Here is a 24,597-nt window from a genome sequence, read left to right on the forward strand (position 1 = left end):
TAAGGTGCTATGCAGATGGCTAAGGGAGAATTGTCCCCTATTACCCTATTCAACGAGGGACCCTGCATGCTGCACTATCAACATGTAAAGCGAGATGTTCCTGCTGGTGCAATAGTGGCTCGTCTCATGTATGTACAGCCAGATAATTTTTGATTGGACCTAATGCCCGCTCCTAGGGATGGAACACACGTCTAGTATTGTAGACCAGGCCACTCCCCTGTAGCAGGAGAGGTTATAGGCCCCAGTGGAGAAGCCACTTTAATCGTGCTGTTAGATGGATGTGATGCACCTACTAAAGTACCACCCAAGCATTTGTGTTTATGCCCATAAGCTATTACAGCAGTCACTGTTTACACGTTCTTGCTTCTTGTTCTGTTCTTATAATAGATGGAATACCACTAAATTGAGCCATAAAGCCCATGACAAACAGATGATGCAGTGATCTGAAAAGTCCAGTGCCCTACCACAACGGAAGGAAGGTCACCCCACACATATAAGCCCCTCCAAGGCTCAAGGAAATTCTCAGAAGAGGTAGGTGGAAAGTTTGTAAGAGCCAGAAGAAGGAGTGGAGCATGACCCGGAAATTCCTCTGACCCTATGACAATAAGCCATAGTCCCATCTGCTTCCCACACTCTGTGGAAGGAGACAAGCCCATTACCTCTCCCAACCAATGGTCTCTCACCATTTTGTGATTTATGTTTGGGTGTGGACTTTCAAGCACAGCCATGAATGGGGGGGGCACTCTTCTGTAAGTAAACCAGCACCCGGAGCTCAGTTAGCAAGTCTGCAAGTCTAATAATATCATTAAGACTCTCCAGATGGTGGTTTTGGAGAATTCTTGCCTCAGGTTGTTGTAAGGACAGTGGGAAGAGGGAATCAGATGCCACGTGCGCCTTCCAGCAATGAATTTGACTTTACAGTCCCACGTGGTGAACCTGTGAGTCTATTGGGCTTACACAACATGGTTGAGGGGTTACCTACAGGACTGTGGGTGGATCCAAAGCCATGAATGATGACCCCTGGAAACCAGTGAGGACAGGAGATAGGAACTGACTAGGCAGTTTAGGGGCGGCAACCTCAAAAGCAGCGGTTCTAGGACTGTCCTTGTTCCTCTGCCAGGAATGCCAGAGGAAACTGTGATTTCTTATCTCTTCCTGAATGAGCACCTTTGCCTGGAGGCTCTACACCAGAGTGTGATCACAATTCTGTCCAGACACTAATCCCTTCTGGTGAAGAGCTTTGGAACTAGATCTCTGGGTTTTCATGGTAGAAATGGGTTATAACTATTGCCCAATTCCAACCCATCTAAATGACACCAAGGTTACCTCTTCAAGGAGGATAATATCACAGTCATCTTGGGAGATACCTGGTCTTTGATGAGGCCCATTAAGGCAAAGCTACTGCCTCTTATATGGAATAAAATATGATAGCCCATTTTCAAGATTCAAAATATCTTAGGGAGTCTAAAGTTTATGAGCTACAGATAAACCACCAGCACCAGGCTTCTAGAAGGTCTCTAAGTAACAAGATACTCTGGAACAGAGGAAAGACCTAAGTTTTATAACATTTCCTCCAGGGTTGGGTGCCCTAGCATAATCTATGGTCCAGCAATGAGGTAGATAGTTCAAAGGCATTGGAAAAATAACCATAACTCATTCCAGGACTTCAGAGATAAGAAGAAAGTTCGTTTATCCTTTCCTGTAGTTAGAGACCTGAGCTACAGAAAAGGTGTGGCTGTATGTATTTGCTTTTCCCTCTACCCCTCTGTGATTTTCCCAGAAGGGGCCTGTTAGCTCATGGAGGGGGCATGATCTAACTCTCCAGGCAGCAAGCATCCACACTGTGTCTTATAAGGAGAGACCCATGACCTATCCCTATAAGAAAATAATAAAGCCTAGGCAACCTATAGGATTATACACCCAGAGTACTCAGCCAATCAGGAAGTTGAGGTGGGGGGCTACATGATAGGGAATAAATTGCTTACTCTAACTGCCTGGGGTGTGCCTATATGACAAGACAGGTATCTGCTCTTGTAACATCAAATTAAAAATCTTGCTTCTGCTGCTCTTTTGTTTCCTGGCCCATTCATTCATGTTTGGGTAGAGGTGTTTTATTCATCACACTCCTGGTCAAAAAAGAGAACTGGGGGTGGAGAGATGGCTCAGAGGTTAAGAATACTGTCTGCTCTTGCAGAAGACCCAGGTTCAGTTCCCAGCACCTACACAGAAGCTCACGACCATCCATAACTCCAGTTCCAAGGAATCCAACACCCTCTTCTGGCCTCAGTGGGCACCTGGTATGTACACAGTATACATATATACATGCAGGCAGAACACTTATAAACATAAAATCTTTTTTCAAAAGGATAGAATCTGTTATATTTCTGGCCCTGAGTGAAAATCTACCCTTCCAAACTACCCAAAACATAGATGTTCATCCAGCTGAGCTTGTCAATCACCTGGCCAAGGTGATACAGGGGAAAACAGGGTTCCCTTTCAGGGCTCTTAGTCTCATTCATTAAAGAAATTAAGAACAGACTCAAATGGAAGCTTTAGGACAGTTTTGTTGGAATTTAAAGAAGAGTCCTTAGGGGAGGCAAGCTGTGATCTCAACAGTTGTCCTGAGGAGGAAAATGGAGCAGAGAAGGGAAAAGCCGTAAAGTCATGCTAGTTTAGAGCTGGCATGGAGGTCAGGCACATGGTAGACTAACGGCCACATGACAGAGACAGGGGAGCTTTGGAGAAAGAGTAAAGAAACCCAAAATACTGAGGTAGCCAAGAGTATTAGGGGAAGCATGCTTAATAAAGAGAAAAAAAGAGAGGTTGTGCTCTTCTGAAGAATTCAGAAAAGCCGACAGATTCATAGAGAGCCACACACCACGAGTCTGTCTGCGTTTCCACAGCCCTGCACTAGAGGGTGGGGATTCCAGGCAGGAAGAGCTTACCATCTCATATGACTGTACTAGGCATTCTGCCTATCTCTTTAGCATGACCTAAGGTGAGCCTGCCTTTCTAGGGTTGGTCCTGTGAGCATGTGACTGACCTGGAAAAACTGGGAAACTGGGTCTTCATCCAGGCCACAGGTTTTATTCTCTTGACCATTTCTCTCTTATGAGGCTATTTATGCAACTGTAACAGATAGACCATCTCTTAGGAAAGATGACACCTAAATCCATGCTAAAGAGAGGGGAGGAATAATTATCCCTTTAATGCCATAATGTACTTTTTTCCCCAAACTCTGCCCTGGGTACAGTCACTTATAGAACTGTGACCGTAGGGCTCTGTTAAGGTTTGCCAGAAAAATCATAGCTTTTCCTTCTTCCTTCCTTTTTAAACTCTTTTTCCTTCTTTAGATACAATCAGAAGCCTGGGCCTGCTTTCCTGGCTGCTCTGGGATTTCTCACTTTTCTCTGCCACTACCTCTGCCACCTTCAGCTCTGTTGCTTACAAACCACATGGCTTTTTCTCTTCCTCTTTTTCTTCTTCCTCCTCAGAGCTGCTGAGAGTTACCATACACCACTCATCAAAGAAGCTTCTTTATGTAATAGATGGAGGCTATTATAGAGTTCTACAACTGGTCACATACAGAGAATATATATCTGAGAGATGCTCATCCCTAAATGACACATCTCAGTGGAACCCCTACACCAAAAGCTTGTGGAACACAGCAGAACAGAGGGTAGAGAGAAAACTAATACATCCCTCAACTCTTACCAGCAAAGCTTCCTCTTACCCTCTTACAACAGAGTGTGATGTGATGCACACAGTCTCTATTCTTAGAGAATAAGAGACTGCAGAGGGTGTGTCCCTGGACAGGACTCCTATATTAAACCTCACCCACCCATGGCTCAGGGACCACTGTGGAAGAGGAGGCAAAAGATTGTAAGAGCCAGGGTTGGTGCATGAACATAAGGAAACAGAGGCTTTGAGGCCACTGGGAACTTGCTCACATGAACTTGCAACAATGGTGACAACATACACAAGACCCATGTCAACTCAATTAGACAAAAACCCAGAACAGAATGAAGGAAATGGGCAGCAGGCCCTAACCCTAGCCTAGGAACTATTGGCAACTAATTACTGGTTGGTGAGGAAGAGTAGACCTTCTTTAAGGGAGAGACTCTAGATAGGATGGCTAGACTTCAGTGGATGAACTTGCACCAAAGGACATCTGACTGGAAAGGACTTAAGGGATTTAACGGTATGTATGAAATCCGGTGGCAGGATGTGGGGGGGATGCAGATGGAGGAAAGGGTCTAAATTTTATTAAGATATATTACATTAAATGCACAAGAACTCAATAAAAGTATTTTTAAAAAATGTTTTGAGGCAGGGTCTCACTTTGTAGCTCAGAATGGTGGTCTCAACTTGTGATCCTCCAGCCTCTGCCTTCTAGAACATTCTTCTGTAGTGAAGAATATTGGCTAATAATATCATAAGGAAGGGTAAAATTAGAAAATCTTCATTTCATTAGGGAATGGGTCTATTCAATAACCATCAGTGATGCAAAGAAAAAGCAGATGGAAAATTGATGGGGAATTTTATTATGGATGGGTAAGACTGAAACAGGGGAACCCACAAATCAGCCTTAAGGTCAGCGAAAGTCACAACAGCCAGTGAGATGCTCTAGGAAATATGAATCTATGAATACATTGCTCCTCTCCCAGCCAAGCACTCAAGTACCAAGCTCATCAAGCCTCAAAATCTACCTCCTAGCTATCAGCTGGCAGGAAGTATAAAGTGCAGAAAAATGAGACCATTAGCCATTTATAGAACCAGGAAAATTCTACAAGACACACGACTCAGTGGGACTTCAAAGTCCCAGTAAGAAACAGGAGATACATCTAACAAGGTAGCTTAAGAAGAGCTTAACAGAAGAACTAGTTACAAAAATTGGGGCAGAATGTAGGAAAATCACATGGGAAAGGGGGGACCTCAGAAAGCCATAGCTAACTACAGCTCGGGAGCCATGGTCTCTCCAGAGATAAAGGCAGGAGCAGAGAATGTTGTTGACAGTGTTTCGGAGGAAATGTCAGGAAAGAACACATGGATAAGGAGCAAAGAGGGGCCAGAGAGAGGGTGAGCTGTGTGGAGAACCTTCAGCTGAAGGACAGCACAGCCCTGCTCCATCTGGAATAAAAGAGAGAAGTAAAACATTCAATTTATTCACAAAGCAATTCAAGAATGTCTTTTTAAACATTTTAAACTTATTTTGATATGTGTGTTTTGCCTCCATGTCTGTAAGTGTACCACATGTGTGCAGTGTCCATGGAAGCCAGAAGAGGGATACAAATCCCCTGGAATTGGAGTTACAGATGGTTGTTATCTGCCATGTGGGTACTGGGAGCTGAGCCCAGGTCCTCTACAAGCCAGTACTCTTAATTACTGAACCATCTCCCCACCACCACCACCAAGAATGTCTTTATTTTAACTGACAATATGTCAGCATAGACAAGTATTGCTGTATGCGGCACATTTTAAACCCAGGAGTAACAGAATAGATTCTAAATGACTGGTGGTCCCCAGTCCACTCTTGGCCTTCAATCTATTCTCTACTTAGCAGGTAATGTACTTAAAAACTACAAATCTGGGACCGGAGAGATGGCTTAGCAGTTAAGAGTACTGGCTGTTCCTGCAGAAGACCCAGGTTTGAATCCCAGCACCCAAATGGCAGCTAACAACTGTCTGTAACTCCAGTTCCAGAGGATCTGATGCCCTCTTCTGACCTCTGCGACATTGCACAACACAGGTGCACTTACATTCATGCATGCAATATATATATGAAATAGGAAAAAATAAAAGCAAAACAAAACTATAAATCTGGTCCTGTAGTTAAACTGCTTAAAATCCATCATTTTCCCTTTTTCAAGCCCTATCCATAAGGTACCCATAATCTTGTCTCTCCAGTCCTTCTTCCCTTGAGTGGCTCTACCCGAGCTTCACTAGATGTCCTTGGACTGTTCAGAGCCTTCTCCTACTGAATACTCACATACATGGCTCCTGTAGTCCGTAAGTTTGGGGTTCGGTTGTAGGAATCAGAACAACAAAAAGGGATTTATTTACCCCAAGTGAGTAAATGATTTCAAAGCAAAGGCAAGTATAGAAAATAAGACCCTAAGGCAATGTCAAGAGCTACTGGCCACATAAAGGCTTCTGCCTATTTGCCATCAAGGAGTTGCAACCAAACTGGGAGGCCGACCCCCAGCTGCTCTGTCAGGCTCAGGAGACAACCCAAAGCAGTGAACAGACGCCCGATCCACGTGTTGCTTACAGCTCAACAGAAGGCACAGAAGCAGGAAGAACCACTATATCACTCACCTTCCAAATCCTGTCGGAGTGCCCCCTGCTGACGAAACTAAGCCACATCTAATCCTCGTTCTTCAGGGGAATGTGATAAACGTAGGTCTTAGCTCTCCAGATTATATACACGAGATGAAGGTCAGAGTAAATACTGAATACTGAATGCCAGGGGACCACATAGCCTGGAACATTCTACTCCTCTCTTGACCCAATGTTGCTCATGCGTAGGCCTTGAGTCAGTTTTCATCTGCTGAAGAAGCATTCCTTGACCTCCATTCGATTTCTTTTTCCCTTCATCCTCTTCCTTTCTTTTCTTTTCTTTTCTTTTCTTTTCTTTTCTTTCTTTCTTTCCTTGTTTTTAAGGTGGGGTCTTGCTATTTTGCTGCCCCACCCTGTCTCTCCACCTGGTCTGGGCACTGGCCCATTTCTTCTCGTGGCACCCCAGTCCTCTGGACCACCCTCTTGGCCCAAACTCCCCACTGCTTCCTGATCCTTGAACCCAGACCAACTCAATACCTCAGTCTTGGAGCCTGTTCCCTCCTCCACTTCTCCTTTGCCTGCCTGAAACCAGCCCTCATCCCTGGCCAGCCCAGCCCCCAGTTTCCTGGGGCCAGCATCTTTTCTGGGTAAGTTCGACCACCTCAGCATCCTGAGCACTGGTATTGAGAAGTCCATAAGTTTGGGGTTCAGTTGTAGGAATTGGAACAACAACAACAAAAAAAGGGGATTTATTTGTTCCAAGTGAGTAAATGATTTCAAAGCAAAAGCTCTGTGAGCCCCATCCTGCTCAGATATGTCGCCTCGTCTCCAGCCTTGCCGCGAATGCTCACCATACCAACTTGTAATTTTCCGTTACAAATTGTCCTGTCCACCCTTCAAGATCTTGTCTGTTTTCCCTGATAAGCTCCATGAGGGCAGAAACTCTATTATACTCAGATTTTATCTTCAATACTTGCCCAGTGCACAGCACATTTGGTCTCATGTGACATGGACAAGTGTGATGAATGAATGAATGAATACACGAAGCAGGGAACAAAGTCAAGCTTTGTGGAAAAAGAGAAATAAAGCAACACAGACACCACTGGAGGAGAGTTCCCTGGCTTAGGAGGGCTGCAAGCTCTGTGATTTGTTCTGCAGGAACTGGATACACTAAAGTGTGAAGTATGGTAAGTCTCAAGCTGCTAGCAGGTCAGCACATCATCTTGAAACATCAGTCATGTTTTAAAATACTAAGTTTCCTCAGCAGGCCTGGATGGAACAATATTTCCAACCCACTGCTGTCTGTCTCGTCAGGAGCAGTATTATTTGATTCTGAGGAGGCCAGAGCCTGCCCATCTACTTCTTAAAACTGATGAGATGCTGAAGAGCCTCAAAGATGCAGGGTCATCTTTATTAGGAGGGTGGCACAGCCCTCCCTCCTAAACAGGCCAAATCCAGAAAAGGAACCCTTCTCAGACAGTTGTTTGAACAATCTGGTCTGAATGTAGACTCATTTCAAGGTTTCACCTGACTGCCTAAAGGAAGCTTAACCATGACACCAAAACGTTTTCCATCTCTGAAAGAAGAATCTGCAGAGAAGTTAGTGTTTGGTGCAGGCAGCACTTAATGTCCAGCACAAAACTGGGGTGCATGAAGATCCTTTCACTAAACAGAAGGCCCAGTGGTGCTGAGGGGACCACAGTCTGGTCTGCATCCACTAGCTCAAGTTAGATGCAATGAGGGAATTGGTTCACAGAGCAGTTGCCAAAAAGCAGGTCAGTTTGGGGCTGGTTGACTAGTGACTCAACAATGCCACTTTGGTCCTGGGTTCTTTCCATCTTTCCTGTCCACCTTCAGGAACATCGCCCTCTTTCCCAGTCTGTTTGCCCGTGTGTTCACATGATGACTGCCATTGGCATTTGGAATATATGTCTTCTTTCATGTTTAGCCAAAAAGAGAAAGAGGCTAGATCCCCAGGATGATCCTTCCTGGCATCTCCACAAGCCTCTCTTCATGACTCATGTGCTTACATCGTCTCAGGCCTCCCTGGGTCTACCTGGCATGACACTGGGAAGAAAAAGGTGTCATTGTGGTTTTTCCTAAACCAACCCTCAATGGTGAAATGGACACTGGGGACTCAACTACTGTGGTCTTTGTAGGGGCTTCCAAATGGTACCTACCAACTTTGCTATGCTTGTGTGTCAGCAAGTGGAGCTGTTTGATTTATCTACTGCTGTACAATCCAGGTGGTTTGAAGATATCAACATTTTGCTGTGTTTTACAATTCATGGGTCTTGAACTCAGGCAGGCTCAACAAGGAGATGCGTTGGCTTCATATGGTGGGCTTACGTAGGGACACTAAACTGGCAGAGAGGCTGCTCTGAGGACCCTAGTTGTTATCACAACCTAGGCTGCAGGGACAGGACTCAGTGAGGCCCCTACCCTCTCCATGTATTCTCAAAGCCTCTCACGTGGCCTCTCCAGCAGAGTAGCTGGACTTAGCACATGGTGGTTTAGCATATTGGTCACCCTGCAATGAGGGATAAAATTGTGAAAATTGTGAAATAAATGACAATGCTAAACAATTGAAATTGAATCTTCATGTGCATTTTCCATAAAGTGATGGGCTTACAACTTTTAATAATGTCTGTCCATGCCCAATAAGTAGACGTATCTGCATTATTTTTTGATGTGTTAGTCTGAAGAGATACAAGTTTGTCAGCTGTCTCGGGTACCACCATCACTAGCTGGCCCTATAGGAGTGAGTGTGGGGCTCTTTCCTCTTACCCTTGCTGGGTCTAAGACATGATCGTGCCACCCTCTTGCTATCCCAGTAGCCTTCTGTCGTCAGTCACACTATTTACTCTCCATGTTTTCCGGTGTCTTTTCTGAAATCCACATCTGGCCAGACTAGGGCTTTGTCTCTAAAGTTATATTAGTTTTGTCTTGCCAAAGAGATAAAATTCATTCTCTTCAGAACGGCTGACAAGATTCTTTGTAAGTTGTTTCTACATGGGCCAAACCCCTGGGTCATTACTGGATTATAAAGCTCCACCTGGAAAGGGTCTTCTCTGTCATCACTGTTTTGTCTCCAAGCTTAGATGGGGCCCATATATAGAGGTACAAGTATTGCAGAGATAGTGAAGGAGAAAGCGAGGGATGGGGAGAGGGACAGAAGAAAGCAAATTAACTTTCCTTGAAGATTTATTTTATCTTTAATGATGTGTATGTGTATCTGTGTGTAGGTATGTGCACATGAGTATACATGCCATGGAGGCCAGAAGAGGGTATCAGATCCCCTGGAGTTACCACCATTTGTGAGCCACGCAATGTGGGTACTGGGGACCAAACGAGTCCTCTGCAACAGCAGTATGCACTCTTAACTGCTGAACCATCTCTCTAGGCCAGAAGTTAATTTACTTTATTTTTTTTTATTTTTTTATTCATTGTTTTTATATGTGTGAGTGTTTTGCCTACATATATGTAAGTATGCCCAGTAGAAGGCAGAAGAAGGTGTTGGATCACTTGGAGCTAGAGTTAGGATGGTTGGTAGTTGCTTGTGGGTGCTGGGAACTGAACCCAGGTCCTCTGGAAGAGCAGCCAGTGCTCTTAACTGCTGAGTCATTTCTCCAGTTCCCAGGAGTTAATTTTTAAAGCTATACTTACTTTATAATGTTGTTCATTTCTAGTTTAACATCTAACTTTCCCACTGCATTATAAGGTCCAGAGACTCAATGAACACACTATATTTGCTCTTCCTAATACAGTACATGTCATAAAATCAGTCCTGGAAAATGTTAGAAAAACAGAAAACAATGACTTCACTAATAACAATGGGATAGATGCTTAAACCACATGCCAACAGTGACAAAAGTCTGGAGAGAGGGTGACTCTGAGGGGTGAGACTGGGGGTGTGGATGGGAAGGATGCAGAGCCTGAGAGAATCCTGGAGGGTGATGGCCTGCTCCCTGGGTGTCTAGACAATTGGTTCCCTTTAGGCCTAGGGCTTGGAAGGTGGAATTCTTTGTTCAGACTTGTATCTCTTTTGTGTCTCTGGTTTTCTTTTTTCGCCTAGTATCCAGCCCTGCTAGTATTTTTCCGAGGGAGTGAATGATCTAAAGCGACACTGGGTTAGCTGTGCCTCAGCCTCCTGGAATGTGACCCCATTCCTTCCCCAGGTTGGTCTCTCATTAATTAGCCTGCTGGGTTCTGCTCCATCAGGCATCCTTCAGGCACGCACCTGGCATGGGAGCTCCCAGTTCAGGGCCGAGGCAGCCTCCGCTGTTGAAGAACATGGGGTTTGGAGACAGGTACACCAGGTTCTGGACCCTTACTAGATGATCATGAGGAATTTGCTTCTCTGCCTGAGCCTTGACCACGTGTCTATACAGTGGCGCTAGCTAATAACAGCCACTGATTGCTCTGGGTATTTGTGAGGATTAAGTTAGATCAGCTGTGAACTTACCTCACAGAGCGCTCAATAAATGCTGAGTTTTTTTCTTCTTTAAGGACTTCCCTTGCCCTTGCCAGGTCATGATAGAATAGGAGTGGAGCAAAAAAGGGAAAGGGCTCTAGCATGTGTCAGACCAGACAGATAAATGTGTTGTTGGCATACCTGTGAGAGTTACCGCCAACCCCCACCACAAGCCCTGGATGTCTTATGTAACACGAGTTCCATTTCCAGGGGGAAGGGATGCAAATGGTGGAGTGGACAAATTCAGTTGAGCCCAGTGGCACAGTCCTGTAATCCCAGCTACTCAGGAGGCTAAGGCAGGAAGAATGCAAGTTCATAGCCAGCCTGGGCTGCAGAGTGAGTTCAGGGCCTGCCTGGGTGACTCAGTGAGACCCTGTCTTAAACTTTATAAAGTAAAACAGATAAAAGAGGGATGGGCATACAGCACTTGCCTAGAATGACCGAGGTCCTAGGTTCAGCCTAGGAACATAGGCTCTGGCATTTGCTTACTGTGAGAGCCTTGGAAAGGCCCTTTTCCTCTCTAAGTCTCAGTTTCTCTCCCAGTTATACCTGCTTGTATGATAGCCCATGCTGTGTGGATTGTATTGGAAGCATCATGTAAGTAGGCTTAGCCAGAGGCTGCTCAGTAAATGCCTCTGCACTTCTGAGGGTGGGCTGGTTGGCAGTGGAGTTTGAATTGAGAGCAGGTGGACGTGAGGCAGGCCAGGCAGAGCACTCTGGGGCACCAGGATGCCTGAGGGATGCTTCTGTTATTCCTGTATGTGGGACCTCCCTTTGGGGCTAGCAGAAAAATTCGGTGGCTGGCTGCTTCCCTCCCTCACCTTCCTGGACCCAGGGCATGGGAGGGATGGTAATGAGAGAACAGTTCTAAAGGTCGGCACAGCTTGGGTTCAGCTCTGGCTGCACCACTCATTATCCATGTGACATCCAAGCTCAGCTCCCCATCTCAAATGGGGATGATACTTCACGCTTTCAGTTTGGTTATTGTTGCATAACTGACCATCCCAAACCTTAGTGGCACACAACAATAATTACCTCTCAGAGTTCAGTATTGATGGGCCTCCACCGAGTGGCTCTTACGTGGAGCCACATGCAGTTGCAATCAGATGGTGGCTGGGGCTGGATGCCCAAGGTAGTCATTTCACTCACTTGTTTGTCACCTGGGCTGGGATGGGGATGGCTTGAACAGCTGAAGGCTATTTGCACACCCTTCTAGCCTTGTAGTCCCTCCATAAGGCTGGCTGGGGCTCCTCCCAGCACAGAGGTCTTAGGTAGTAAGGTCTCCCACAGGGCAGCTGGCTTCCCGGGGAGCATGCATGCCAGGAGGCTGAGACAGAAACAAACACTCGCTTCTAACTGAGCCTAAGGAGTTCCTGGGTCACCTGCTCTGTGTTGTATTGGGTGTGGAGCTTGGGGATAGCCTAAATGCAAGGGGAAGAAATAGGAGTGTAAAGATGTGTCACTATCTTTAAGCTGCCATACCACATATCCCATGGACTTCACAGGGCTGATATGAGATGAGGAAAAATGGTGTGAACAAAGTCACTTAGTGTAAATTGTTAAAGAGACCTGAGGCCATCAACCTAAGATCACTTCATCTTCTCTGGCTTTTTTCCTTTGTCTCCTGTGCCAGTAGCCTCAGAGTATAGCCGGCAAGCTATCTCCTGTGTCCCCTGTCAAATATGTCTTTTTTCACAAATGCCACCTTTATCTCTGTCCCAAACTTCCTTTAGCTCCCAAGGCCATCATGACTTGGCTCCCACTTGCCTATGAAGGCTGGACAGGCCAGGTGCTTCCAACTACCAGTCACAGCATTCTAGCCCACCACAATGCCTTTGTTGCTACCACTGTCTCCACAGAACACCCCTCTCTTGCCACCTTTGGCCAAACCCCACTTTTATGGTTAACCTTCCCTATATTTTAAGATGCCCTACAAATATCTTCTTCTACCTCCCTGCCCCCTTTCTTGCTCCCCATTCTTGCTCCCACAGACCTTTTGGATCCAAATTTCTCTTCTGTGTGCCTCTATGTGATAGTTTTAACCATCAATTAGACACAGCCTAGAATCACCTGGGAAGAAATCTTCACGGGGACTATCTAGATCAGGTTAGCCTGTGGGCATGTCTGTGGGGAATTATCTTGATTGTTCATTGATGTGGGAAGACCCAGCCCACTGTGGGCGGCACCATTCCCTAAACAGGTGATCCTAGACTGCATATAGAGAGGGCACTGAGCACAAGCATGCATGCATTCTTTCTTTGCTTTGGATTGTGGGTGAGATTAGCTACTTCAAGTTTCCACCTGGACTTCCTTGCAATTACGGGTTGTAACCCAGCACCGTGAGCTAAAATTAAGTCTCCCTTAAACTACTTTTTGCCAGAGTATTTTACCAGAGCACCTGGAAAGGAAACTAGGACACCCTAAGAACATGCACTCACTGCAGACTGTGCGTCTTACCACTTTTCAAACAGTACAAGCAGTCCTGCCTCAGGACTTTTGTATGAACTGTGCCCTCTGTCTACAATGCTTGTGTGCTGGATAGCTTTAGTGTCAACTTGACAAACCTGGGTTGAGGGAGCATCAATCGGGAATTTGCCTCTATTGGACTGGCCTGTGGCCATGTCTGAAGGCCATCTTCTTGATGAGTGATGTGGGAGGGCCCAGCCCACTGTGGGTGGTGCCACCCCTGGGCAGGTGGGCCTGCATCGCATAAGAAAGCAGGCTGAGCAGGGGCCAAGGGAGCAAGCCAGTGAGCAGCATTCCTCCATGACCTGCCTCTAGGTTCCTGCCCTGAGTTCCTTCCTACCTTGGGCTCCCTGATGAACTGTGACCTGGGAGATGTAAGACAAATAAACCCTTTCCTCCCCAAGTCGGTATTGGTCAGAGTATTCTGTCACAGCAATGAAGAACAAACTAAGACAGCTTGGTTTATAAATGTCCATTGAACACCTGGCATCTTTGCTTCATCCATGTCTTGGTATCATCTCCTCTACTTGACCATTGTCTAAAGCAGCACACTTTGCCACGAACCTGCCTCCTTCCCCTCAAAGCACTAGCCACCTGTCAGTGTCTATGCAGTGCTGTGCTGCATGAACCATGGGCAAGTCTCTCCCAAGTCCACGTCAGCATTGCCATGTTGGTAACTTGAAAGTGGCCCTGGGGAGAGTATTCACAGCAAGAAAATCACCAATGGACACAAGTTAGAGTACTCTCCTTTTTTTCTCTAGAGAATCTGGCCTCTGGTGTCTGTCATAACAACTGTGCCTACGTATCTGTTTCTTGTTTGTTTCTTGCTTCCCAAGATCATAGTTTCCATAAAGGACTTTGTTGAGGCTCTGTTCCCAACAGCTAGTGCAGTGCCTCACATAGAGTACATGCTCACTGTTGACTGAATGGACAAAATGGTAAGCCAACCAATGAGAAACAGTCATCTCACTGAACTGAAAGCTCCTGAGAAATAGACACTGGCTCTTTCCTCATCCTTGGCATGCAGAGAGAGCTTGGGAAATGTGGCTGCAAAAGTGAATGACTCCCAGAGGGCTGAGTCCAGCTGTGCTGCAGAATAGCACACCCACACTGGTCTGGACATCTCCTTACTTGTGCAGAAAGCTGCACAAACACAAGCAAGAACAAGCCCTGTCCCGGTGGCAGGCATGGCATTTCTGGTCCCAGCATGGCTGTCTGCTGTGTGAACTCAGGCAAGACACTTCTCCAACCTTGGCCTGAATTTTCCTGTTGGTAAAATGAGGGAGTTGGGAAGCCACGATGGAGTCCTTTGTTCACAAACTGGTTCAGTCTATGTCTGGAGCTGCTCCAGGTGGAGCCTCTCTGAGGTAAGTAGGTAGATGTGGGCAGAAGCAGGTTGACCCTGTAGGCCTGGCCTCCTACAGGTGCAAACAGCAGGTCCTTACTTGCAGGCACCACTAGACGATGTCTGGCCAGGTACTCCAGAGCCTTGAACTCTGGTTGCTGTGGGTCAGGTCTTTCCCTCTCCCTCGTTTCTACCCCTGCTCAGAAACCAAGGCCTGTACAGGCTCCCTCATGGCTCCTTCTATGTGCCTTGACTCAGCACCTGCCTTGAGGACTTCCTGAGAAGAATTTGAACTACTGGGCTTCTGGGTTAGATGTAGATAGGAAGACCTCCAAAAAGGGAGGGGCAGGAGGCACTTGGTAGCCTGGGCTTGTTGTTTAGCAAACAGGTTGAATAAGTCATTTGACCTAGTTTCCTGTTGTTTGAGCTACATTGTAAGCAGTTCACGCAGTTGAAAGAGCCCTGATTTGGATAACAGAAGGTGACATTTATTGAATACTTACTGTATACCAGGTGGTACTCTCGGTTAAAGGCTGGCAAACTACAGACCACTGGCCAAATCCTGGCTATATATGGACCAAGAGCTAATAATGGAGATCGTTCTTGTACACTGTTAAATGATTTTATAATGATTATATATATAAATCACCTCAAATTTGGACTTTATTCCATAAAGCTTTAACTATCTAGCCTTAAACAAAATACAGTTTACTAAATCCTCATCCTCACAATGACCCTGTGAAGTAAGTTTTATTATTATCCACACTTTACTGATGAGGAAACTAAATGGGGGAAGTGGTTACAAGATTCATTCAGGTCAAATAGTTAGTAAATGGTGAAGGCAGGATTTGAACTCAGGTTGCTGGTTTCTGAGCTCCGTCTTAAGACCAGTCTGCCCAGTGTTTTTGATACCTGGCTGGCTGTGTGATACTGAAGAAGCCATTTCACTCTCTCTTTTAGATGAATAAAGGTGAACTCCACCAAAGGTTCTAAACTGAAGGAGAGAGGGTCCTGATGTGATTGCCCTTCAGAGAGGCCATGACATTCCGTGGACGTTCTGGAAATTGTACAGAACACCGTGTTTGTCAGCAGCTGCCTTAATTTGAGGAGAGAAACCATCACATTCCTCAGAAACAGATTTCACGACTCCAAACAGATGAATTCCACTGGATGGCCTTCCAGGGATGTGCTCTCTGACATCAGAAATCTCTGAGGAATGTTAGACACTCTGGTCATCCTTTTTTGTTCTCAAATATTATTTTGTCTTTTCTATCAAATGTTACTTATTTCAGGCTTGTTGTTCACTTTTTGTGTTTTATGGTTTTTAGGGGGGTTTTGTTGTTGTTTGATGGACTTTCACTAGGTAAGAGAGGTTTGCCTAGCACATGATCCTCTTGCCTCAGTCTCACAAGCGCTGGGACTATAGGTCCGTAACCACCAGGACCTGCTTTCAGTTGTCTTCAGATACAAATATTATCCTAATCACAAATAACTAATCATTCCTGAAAAAAAACAGAATTAGCTGAAGCCCAAGGTGGGTTATGGTTCTGGTATATTCCATGATTTGGTACAAATAATCTGACAGTGAGTGGGCAGGGCCTGGGGTTTGTCCTCCTTTTATGGTAATTTTTCATGTTTTTACGTCAGCACCTATGTGTTGAGCCCCAGCAGGCCATATTTGCTATTGGGACTGTGGTCCCACAGTCAGGAGTTAGCTGCCATTAGCCTTCAGTTCCCTATGCTGGCACATGCTAGATCCGTGGGAAAGGGTACTTGGCTGGTTGTCAAGCAGGGTGTATGAGTAGAAGTTTGAATGAATGTATAAAGAATCATGGAGTATGTGGGGAAAGAGGACTCGAGTGCCTCATTCTGTGGGCTTCAGATTTCTTTCCATCTGATAGCAGCCCATGGTCTTGGAGAGGCCTGTGAGGCAGCCGCCTTTTCCCACCAGTCATGGTTTGAAAGGTTATGGCTGATGTTCAGCTGGCACAGCCATGACTTCTCACATGAATCCAAAGAATTGAATCAAATTTCTCACATCCCACTTAGGCCATCAGAACAATGGGGACTTTCCTGCCTTTGGCCTTGTACCCAAGCATCCTTAAACTAGAGAACAAAGAGATCTCTCTTTCTCTGTCTCTCTCTGTCTCTGCCTTTCTCTGCCTCTCTCTCTCTCTTTCTCTCTCTCTCTCTCTCTTCTTAGACTTGAGAACTTTTCTTCCCTCCCACTCTTGATCCCCTCCACTTCCACCCCCAGCATATCTAATGACTCACTGCTAGAGTGGGAGTAGAGACCAGCCTGCTCAGCACACTCAGCCCTGGACTAACATGACTGGAGGTGTCTCAGGACGGACAGTGGCAGAGGCAGTGAGGCTCAGGAGGAATGCCCATAGTCAGGAAGATGGCTCTGGTGTTTGTGCCTATGACCTAGGGCCGCTTGGAGCTAAGCAAACTGTCTCACCAGAGACACTGGAAGGGTCCTTCACTCTCTCTTTGGAGGAACCACTCACCTGCGCTGCTGTGGCACTTGCTTCTGATGCCCTCCCTTGTCGGCTTTCCCACGGAGTGCCACAAGAATGGCAACTAGGAAAACTGCAAGTGACTGGATAAAAGCAAAGTCAGTTCATTATTTAGCTTTAGTTGAGAGAATATTTTCTCCTCCTTAACCATGCTCTGTTTTAGCAACTGTAGAAGAAACAGGGGTCGGGATGTAGTTTGACCTTGTGGATGAGTGTGCTAGAGTTTAAAACACTTGAGCTCAAGAAATTCACGTTGTCCGCGGCAGTGCCTCAGAGCCAGACACAGAGGGATGTAAATCCCAGCAGAGCAGTTGTTGACTATCTACACAGACTTGGCCAGTGCCCTTATGCCAGGGCTTCCTTCTTTATAAAGAGGGAAAAACAAAACCTCCCTCATTCTGTTTGTAAAGCTAGAGGTGATACAGGCTGAGCTGCTGGCCCAAAACAGGCTCTCCGTAAGAAAAGTATGCAAGAAGTGCTCCAGAACTACCAGTTCTTGGGAAAGGAAATTAGGTAAGGGACAGCTTAGGTTACTCCTACCTTCCTGGGCAGGGAAGAAGGAGGATAAGGTAGCTGGTACCTCCCCAACTGCCAGGTCATCTGATGTCATGTTTTAGCTGGATCACTGGTGAAAACAAAACAATGCTACCAGTAACTCAGGAAGTGAGGTCTGCAGGAGACAGAGATGAGGAAATTGGAAAGCAAGGGGAAAATCTGAGAGGGGAAGGGAAGGAGCTGGGAGACAGGAGAGCTGGAACCCAAGGAACCAACGAGCTAGAGATGAAAACCACTTCTTTATTGCTCTGAGGCAAAAGCAGGTTCGGCTTTTGAAAATTACAGAGGCCTACAACACCCCTGCATTCCATGATGAACTCTCTAATAATGGACTGTGGATGCTTCATTGTCACAGGCAGTGCCGAAGCAGCCTTGTAGGACTCGCACTGGGGTGCTCTGTATAAAAGGCATGTCCTCTAGGATTTCTTTCAGTAATCTTAAGGAGCAGAGCTTGGGTAAGGATGGCCCAGAAAGGAGTGCTGACAGGGGGTAGCAGCAGCACATTTGAGACCTCTGGTCACATGCCTTATCTCCAGGATTCCAGAAGCGCATAGAAACAGCAACCGCTGGCACCTACCCGTCATTGGGACTTCACACATCACCTGGGCAGCCCTGGGAAAGGAAGCACTGTGACTCATCTCAGTGAGTTCCAGCTCCGTAGGAGCCCAGGGACAAGGTTTCCCAACCCTTCATCACGGATGCCAATTTCACCCAGTGAGATTAACCACACAAGGAGCACAAAGTTAGTGGGTACTTTACTGCCCCTGCCCCGACCCCTTGACTATAAAGCCCTTGGAAAAAGAGCCAACTACTCCTAGAGGGAGAAACCAGAAGGAGATGGGCCCATGAATGGTATGCAATTTGAAACCATGGAGAAAAGAACATACATAGATTGGAGACACTGAAAGGAAACCATGACACACTTCCAGGTGGGCCACAGATGCTTTGCAGATTTGAATGAACAAGTCAAAAAGAAATGTAATGTGTCCCCTTCCCAGAAAAGTGGAAAAGCAAACATTCCCTAGGTAGGCAACACCCAAACGACACTCTGCTTCTCATTCCAATGTCTTTGACCTGGCTTGGCTCATTCAAAAATCTTCAGAGGAAACTGCATTGTGTCATGCAGAAAAAGTTCTTGTAAGTGGGCTGGTGGTACACACTTGGATGCCCAGCACCGGGGAGATGAAGGCAGGAGGTCTATAAGTTCCAGACCTGCTGGCTTACACAGCAGGAATGCGTCTTTAAAACTGGTAAAAGTATTCATGTCATCAGACCTGGGTTCAAAACCCCTTCTTCACTGATTCCTAGATGTGTGATCTCAAACCTTAGTATCCTGCCCAGGTGAATGGGGACAAGAGTAATGATTTCGTAGAGTTGCTGGGAGACGATGGAGGATTTATAACATGATATCAATACATGGTAGTTGACATGGAAATAGAGAAAGCAATGAATGGAAAATGCTTCATCCAAAACTTTCCTTGTGATATTGACAACATGAATTATTTTATTACAAATACTTTAAACAAATAGAAAATATAAAGTGTGTCCATCCCCCGGCTCCTTTGAATTCTATTATCCCCCAGTACTTGAGTCACATGTTTAAAGAGCAGAAAACACAATGTGGACCTTGTCTGTTCTCTGTACTCCACCCTTTTCTCAAGTTCTGCTCCTGGAGGCCTCCCTCCTCCATGCTGAGCAGTCGGGGCAGCTGACTTCCCTCTGCTCTGTCCACATCTGGCTTCCTCTTGAGCTCCACCACCCTCCAAGGAGGAAGGGAATCCCACCTGGCCTTGCTGCACTGTACACTCTCTCCACAGAAACTTCTTGTGGAGGTTGAGTCTTGACAGCATTCAGACAAGGAAAAAGAGACCTCAGTCCTCCCAAGGCAGCACAGGGCAGCTTTACAGGCTCCATACCCCCAGTCCTTACAATATTGTAAGAGGTAACCAGTATCCGTATTCTGGGAAAAGGGAAATCATGGAGAGGGACCTGCTCAAGGTTCATCACAGGCAGTTTCTCTGCAGCAAAATACAGACCTCAGGACCATTTCCCCTCAAAGTATGAGGAACTAGTGGTTAATGGCCCAAACCCTGGGCTCCCAGCAGTGCTCTACATAATAAGTTATTTGTTCATTCTTTATGAGGACAGAACTTTCTAAAACTATTTGTAGAAAGAGAGGAAGGGAGAAAAGACAACTTTAATCTTTTTCACCTGTGTGCTAACTCCATTTTTGTTCATTTCTATATGCATTCATAGTCAGATGTAGATTCTAGACAGGGCCTTACCACTTACCAGCATGTGACCCTAGGCCAGTTTCCCCCTCCACTCCCAAGGCATCTGTTTCCACATCTGTAAGACAAGGATAATAATATCTTCCCATCCACTCCCCAGGGGTGTTGCAGGGATCCTAGCAGATAATAATATATCAAAGTGCTGTCTGCATCTAGATAATCTGTATGCCTGCATCCTGGGAGTCAGGAGTGGAGTTCAGCTGCACTCATCCCAGCCAACTCCAGGGACTTGATCTCCATCATCACTGGCTTGGTGCAGAACCCTTTAATGAGCTCAGATCATTCTCACATTCCAGAGTCCTCTGAAGGTAATGACTACGACCTTCTACTTCTGGCCTGCCAACCACTGGGTTAAATGTTCTGTATCTTTTATCTTGAATCATTAAAATAATTCTGAAAGTTAAGCATTGATTTTTTTATTTAATGAAACAGCTTGTGAGTTTTGTTTTTATAGCTCATGCGAAGTCACATGTTGATCTTAATTTTGCACTCAGAAGGATTAGATAATTATGAAAAGTTTATAAATCAAGTGGTAGAAAGCTTGCCTAGCATGCATAAGGCCTTGAATTCAATCCTCAGCAACACACACACACACACACACACACACTTCACACTTCAGTTGTTCTTGTTCTATTTTATGTACTTTGTGTGTGTGGATATTTTGTTAATAACAAGAAGGAAAATTAGACTTTGGGCTAATATAAGCCATTAATACCTCCATTTTACAATCAGGCAAACAGGACCACTGTAGTTAAATAACTTGCTCAAAACCATACAGCCAGTATGGTAAGTTGTGTGAAGCCAGCATTTAAACCTAAGATTCACTGAATCCAAAGGCCATTTTCTTTTAAACATACAACTTGCCTATAGAATCACTGACTGCTCTTGGCCTCATCAGACCACATTCCCACAGGTACAAGGCCAATAAAAGTTTAGAATCATGATCAAAGTAACTCTTAGGGCATCATTACCCAGTCTTTCTTGAAACTAGGCATTTGGAATTTGGAAAGTGGATTAAGGCAGGGATGGAGATCCACAGCTGGCATAGGCGGTGATACTTACCTGTCCCAGGAGAGTATCCATGACAGCAGTGAACAGTATCCATGGTTACTCTTTGCAGATGCCACCCCAACAGATACTACAAAGGGGTGTTCACATTTAGTGAAAGGGGTGTTTCACATTTAGTGAAAGGTAAGTGCTTGAGAAGCTACATAGCTTGCCTAGGTCATCATGCTCTTCTGATTTAGAAAGTATGAATTTTATCCTGAGAGCCAAGATGTGCTCCCCCCTGCCCCCTGACACACACACACACACACACACACACACACACACACACACACATTCTCAGAAGAGGAGCTGGGCACAGGTTTGGGCACAGGCAGGGTGGATGGACAAGAGAAAAGGAAGTGGAAACTGACTAGGCTGTTCAAGGAACAGTAGGAGTAGCACCACAACTGCTGGTGTTAGTGGGTAGGCAATTGTCCCTCATGTCTCTCCTTCCTCTGTCTCTAAAGGCTTTAAAATAATATGTTTGCATCTACCTGCCCCAGGAATTGCTTGAAAATTAATGGGGCAGAGGCCTGGCTGGCTTTCATGAGTCAACACCCTTGTACCACTAGTGGCACACACTAAATGCTGAATATGTAAAATGTGCTTTGAAGGACGACCTGGGAATAATTATAGTTTGCTAATTACTGTTAATTTTACCACAGTTTTGGTACCATGAACTTTCTCAGTGATTCTAAAAGACAGTGCAACCCAGCCATCCTATTAAAGGAGGCACAGCCGCAGACCAGCAGTTTCTCACAGGCTCCAGTCTTTCATTATACTGAATAGTTCAGCCCTGAGAAATATACATGGTGGCACAGAGAGAAAAGCAGCAATATGCTCTTAGAACCAAATTGTACAAGATCTCCTTTTGTGGACTTCACTCTAAGAATTTGACCCTTTTCATTTTTTCTCTTTACCAAGGACAGGCATAAGTATGTGTGTGTGTGTGTGTGTGTGTGTGTGTGTGTGTGTGTGTGTGAAAAGTGTTTAATAGAACTTTTAATACATGGCACACCAGGAAAGGACTGGATCTTACAGGTGATGTGGTAGCATAATTGGTTCTCTAACCTTTCTCCAGATACTGCACCACTTTGTTTTGACAAATACTTACAATCAAAGCAGGAGTCCTAGGAACGCAATTACTTGGTGACTTCAGGTCTCCTTGCCACATCTGTGAGGTCTCAGGTAGAACAGGGCTGAGAGACAGTCTGTTTCTGTCCTGACAGGCGTGAGGACGTCGGTGACCAGCAAACTGTATACATTCGTGTTAATAACGAAAAGTTCTGGGACAAGAACAGAGGGCGGGAAAGAGCCTGAAGGTAAGAGCTGGGAGAGAGAAAAGGAGGGGTCTGGGAGTCTAGGGTCTGGAGGGGCGTGGCCATGGCACGGGATGGGAGGGGGTAGAGGTGGCAGCGACGCCCCAGGTCCCTGCCGCGACAGGGCGGTCCTCGGGGGCGGGGCGGGAGTGGGACAGGACTGGGGGGCGGGCCCGCAGAGGGAGGTGAGTATCGGTGTTCCTCTCCCGGCTTTCGGTGGGGAGGAGGCGGGACTAATCCAGTCTGAAGAGGTGCAGGGCTAGCGGGGCCCTCCGTGGGACAAGGAGGCGGGGTGGGGTATCACCCAAATTCCATTGGATGAGTCGCGGCGGAGTAGCCGGGCAGGTCGGGTGGAGTATAAGAGCAGGAGGGAGCGGCCCGGAGGCAGACGCGCAGTGTCCGAGGCCAGCCTGAGTCGGCTAATCCCCCCAGCTCTGTCCTAGTCCGTCGCGCTCCTCCGCCCCACCATGGCTAGGGGCCCCGCGCTCGCGCCTCCGCTGCTGGTGCTGCTGATGGTGGCGGCGGTGACCCGCTTCGCGGCAGCGCAGGGCAACTGCACGTGTCCCACCAACAAGATGACCATCTGCGGCCAGGACGGCCCCGGCGGCAAGTGCCAGTGCCGCGCGCTCGGCTCGCGCGCGGTGGTCGACTGCGCCACTCTGACCTCCAAGTGCCTGCTGCTCAAGGCGCGCATGAGCGCCCCGAAGAACGGCCGCAGCCTGGTGCGGCCCAGCGAGCAAGCGATCGTGGATAACGACGGTCTCTACGACCCCGAGTGCGACCCACAGGGCCGGTTCAAGGCGCGGCAGTGCAATCAGACGTCCGTGTGCTGGTGCGTGAACTCGGTGGGCGTGCGCCGCACCGACAAGGGCGACCTGAGCCTGCGCTGCGACGAGCTGGTGCGAACCCACCACATCCTCATCGAGTTGCGCCACCGCCGGACCGACCACGCCTTCAACCACTCGGACCTGGATGCAGAGCTGCGGCGGCTCTTCCGCGAACGCTACCAGCTGCACCCCAACTTCCTGTCGGCGGTGCACTACGAGGAGCCCACCATCCAGATCGAGTTGCGGCAGAACGCATCCCAGAAGGGACCCGGAGATGTGGACATCGCCGACGCCGCCTACTATTTCGAGAGGGACGTCAAAGGCGAGTCGCTGTTCTTGGGTCGCCACGGCCTGGACGTGCGGGTGCGTGGCGAGCCCCTGCACGTGGAGCGGACGCTCATCTACTATCTGGACGAGAAGCCCCCCCAGTTTTCCATGAAGCGCCTCACCGCCGGCCTCATCGCCGTCATCGCGGTGGTCGCGGTGGCCCTAGTGGCCGGCGTGGTCGTCCTGGTGGTCAGCAATCGGAGGAAGTCAGGGAAGTACAGAAAAGTGGAGATAAAGGAGCTGGGGGAGATGAGGAGTGAACCGAACTTGTAGGTGCCGGGCAGGCAGAGCAGGGGTGGGCAATGTATTTCTTCGTCCCCCCTAACCAGGGTGTCACCTCATTGAGTGCTTGGCCAAAAGAAGGTATTTCTCCTCCCAATCCTGCCTTCCCCGTCCCTCTCCACAAACAAGTTTGTTGGATCCCGGGCTCGGCCTTCTATCTTGAAGGAAGCATTTCTGAAATTCTTTTGTCTTTCGGTTCACTCACGAGAAACCTGACCCCGGGAGTTAGGGGAATGATGGCGCCGCGTCCTCTGTAAGAAGCAAGTGCCAGACAACCCAGCAACTTGAATTCCTCTCAAAGGCTTAAATGGGAAAGCAGCGCATTTACGGTGTAGGGTTAGGTTACCTGAGGAACTCCATCCTCATGGCCTTCCCGGGAAGAAGAGTTTACTAATTGGGCCTATGCAGGGCCTTTTTTGCCACCGTTTGTATGGAAAGAAGCCCTCCCGCTGTGTGAACACGTTTTAGATATCTTTGTTGGAGTGCACACTGTCCTAGACGCTAGTCTATTCCTCTGCTTGCCCTGAGTGCGGCTTATACTAGTAATATTCTCTTTTGTAAAGTGTTTGTACAGATGTCTTTGATAATGCTGCTGTGATTTTTTAAAAATTTAATAAAATATGGGAAAGTCACAAACCTAACGGTGGGCTGTGGAAAATTCCCTTCCAGTTGTATACCACTTCGTTCTTTGTCTAATTCTTAGGGTTTATATTTGGAATTCGAACACCACTAACATTTACTATTGCCACTTGTGTTTCCTGAGGGTTGAGGATGTGGTACTGAGGTGGTGTGTTTGCCTAGTCGTTGGGAGGGCTAGGGGTTCATTCCCAGTAGGGGCTGGGCTGGGGGTTTGGTTTGAAGGAGGT

At 46.9% G+C, this 24,597-nt stretch overlaps 1 protein-coding gene across 1 annotated transcript; it reads left to right on the plus strand.

Moving 5' to 3' along the window:
• The first annotated feature begins 22,655 nt into the window (after positions 1–22,655).
• Tacstd2 (tumor associated calcium signal transducer 2) lies at positions 22,656–24,372 on the plus strand. The gene has a single exon (XM_008836856.2). It carries the CDS (start codon positions 22,763–22,765, stop codon positions 23,720–23,722), a length of 960 nt encoding a protein of 319 aa, XP_008835078.1. The 5' UTR covers positions 22,656–22,762; the 3' UTR covers positions 23,723–24,372.
• The last annotated feature ends 225 nt before the right edge of the window (positions 24,373–24,597 follow it).

This window comes from Nannospalax galili, unplaced genomic scaffold, assembly GCF_000622305.1.
Source record: "Nannospalax galili isolate Female #2095 unplaced genomic scaffold, S.galili_v1.0 scaffold718, whole genome shotgun sequence".
Taxonomy (NCBI): Eukaryota; Metazoa; Chordata; class Mammalia; order Rodentia; family Spalacidae; genus Nannospalax; species Nannospalax galili.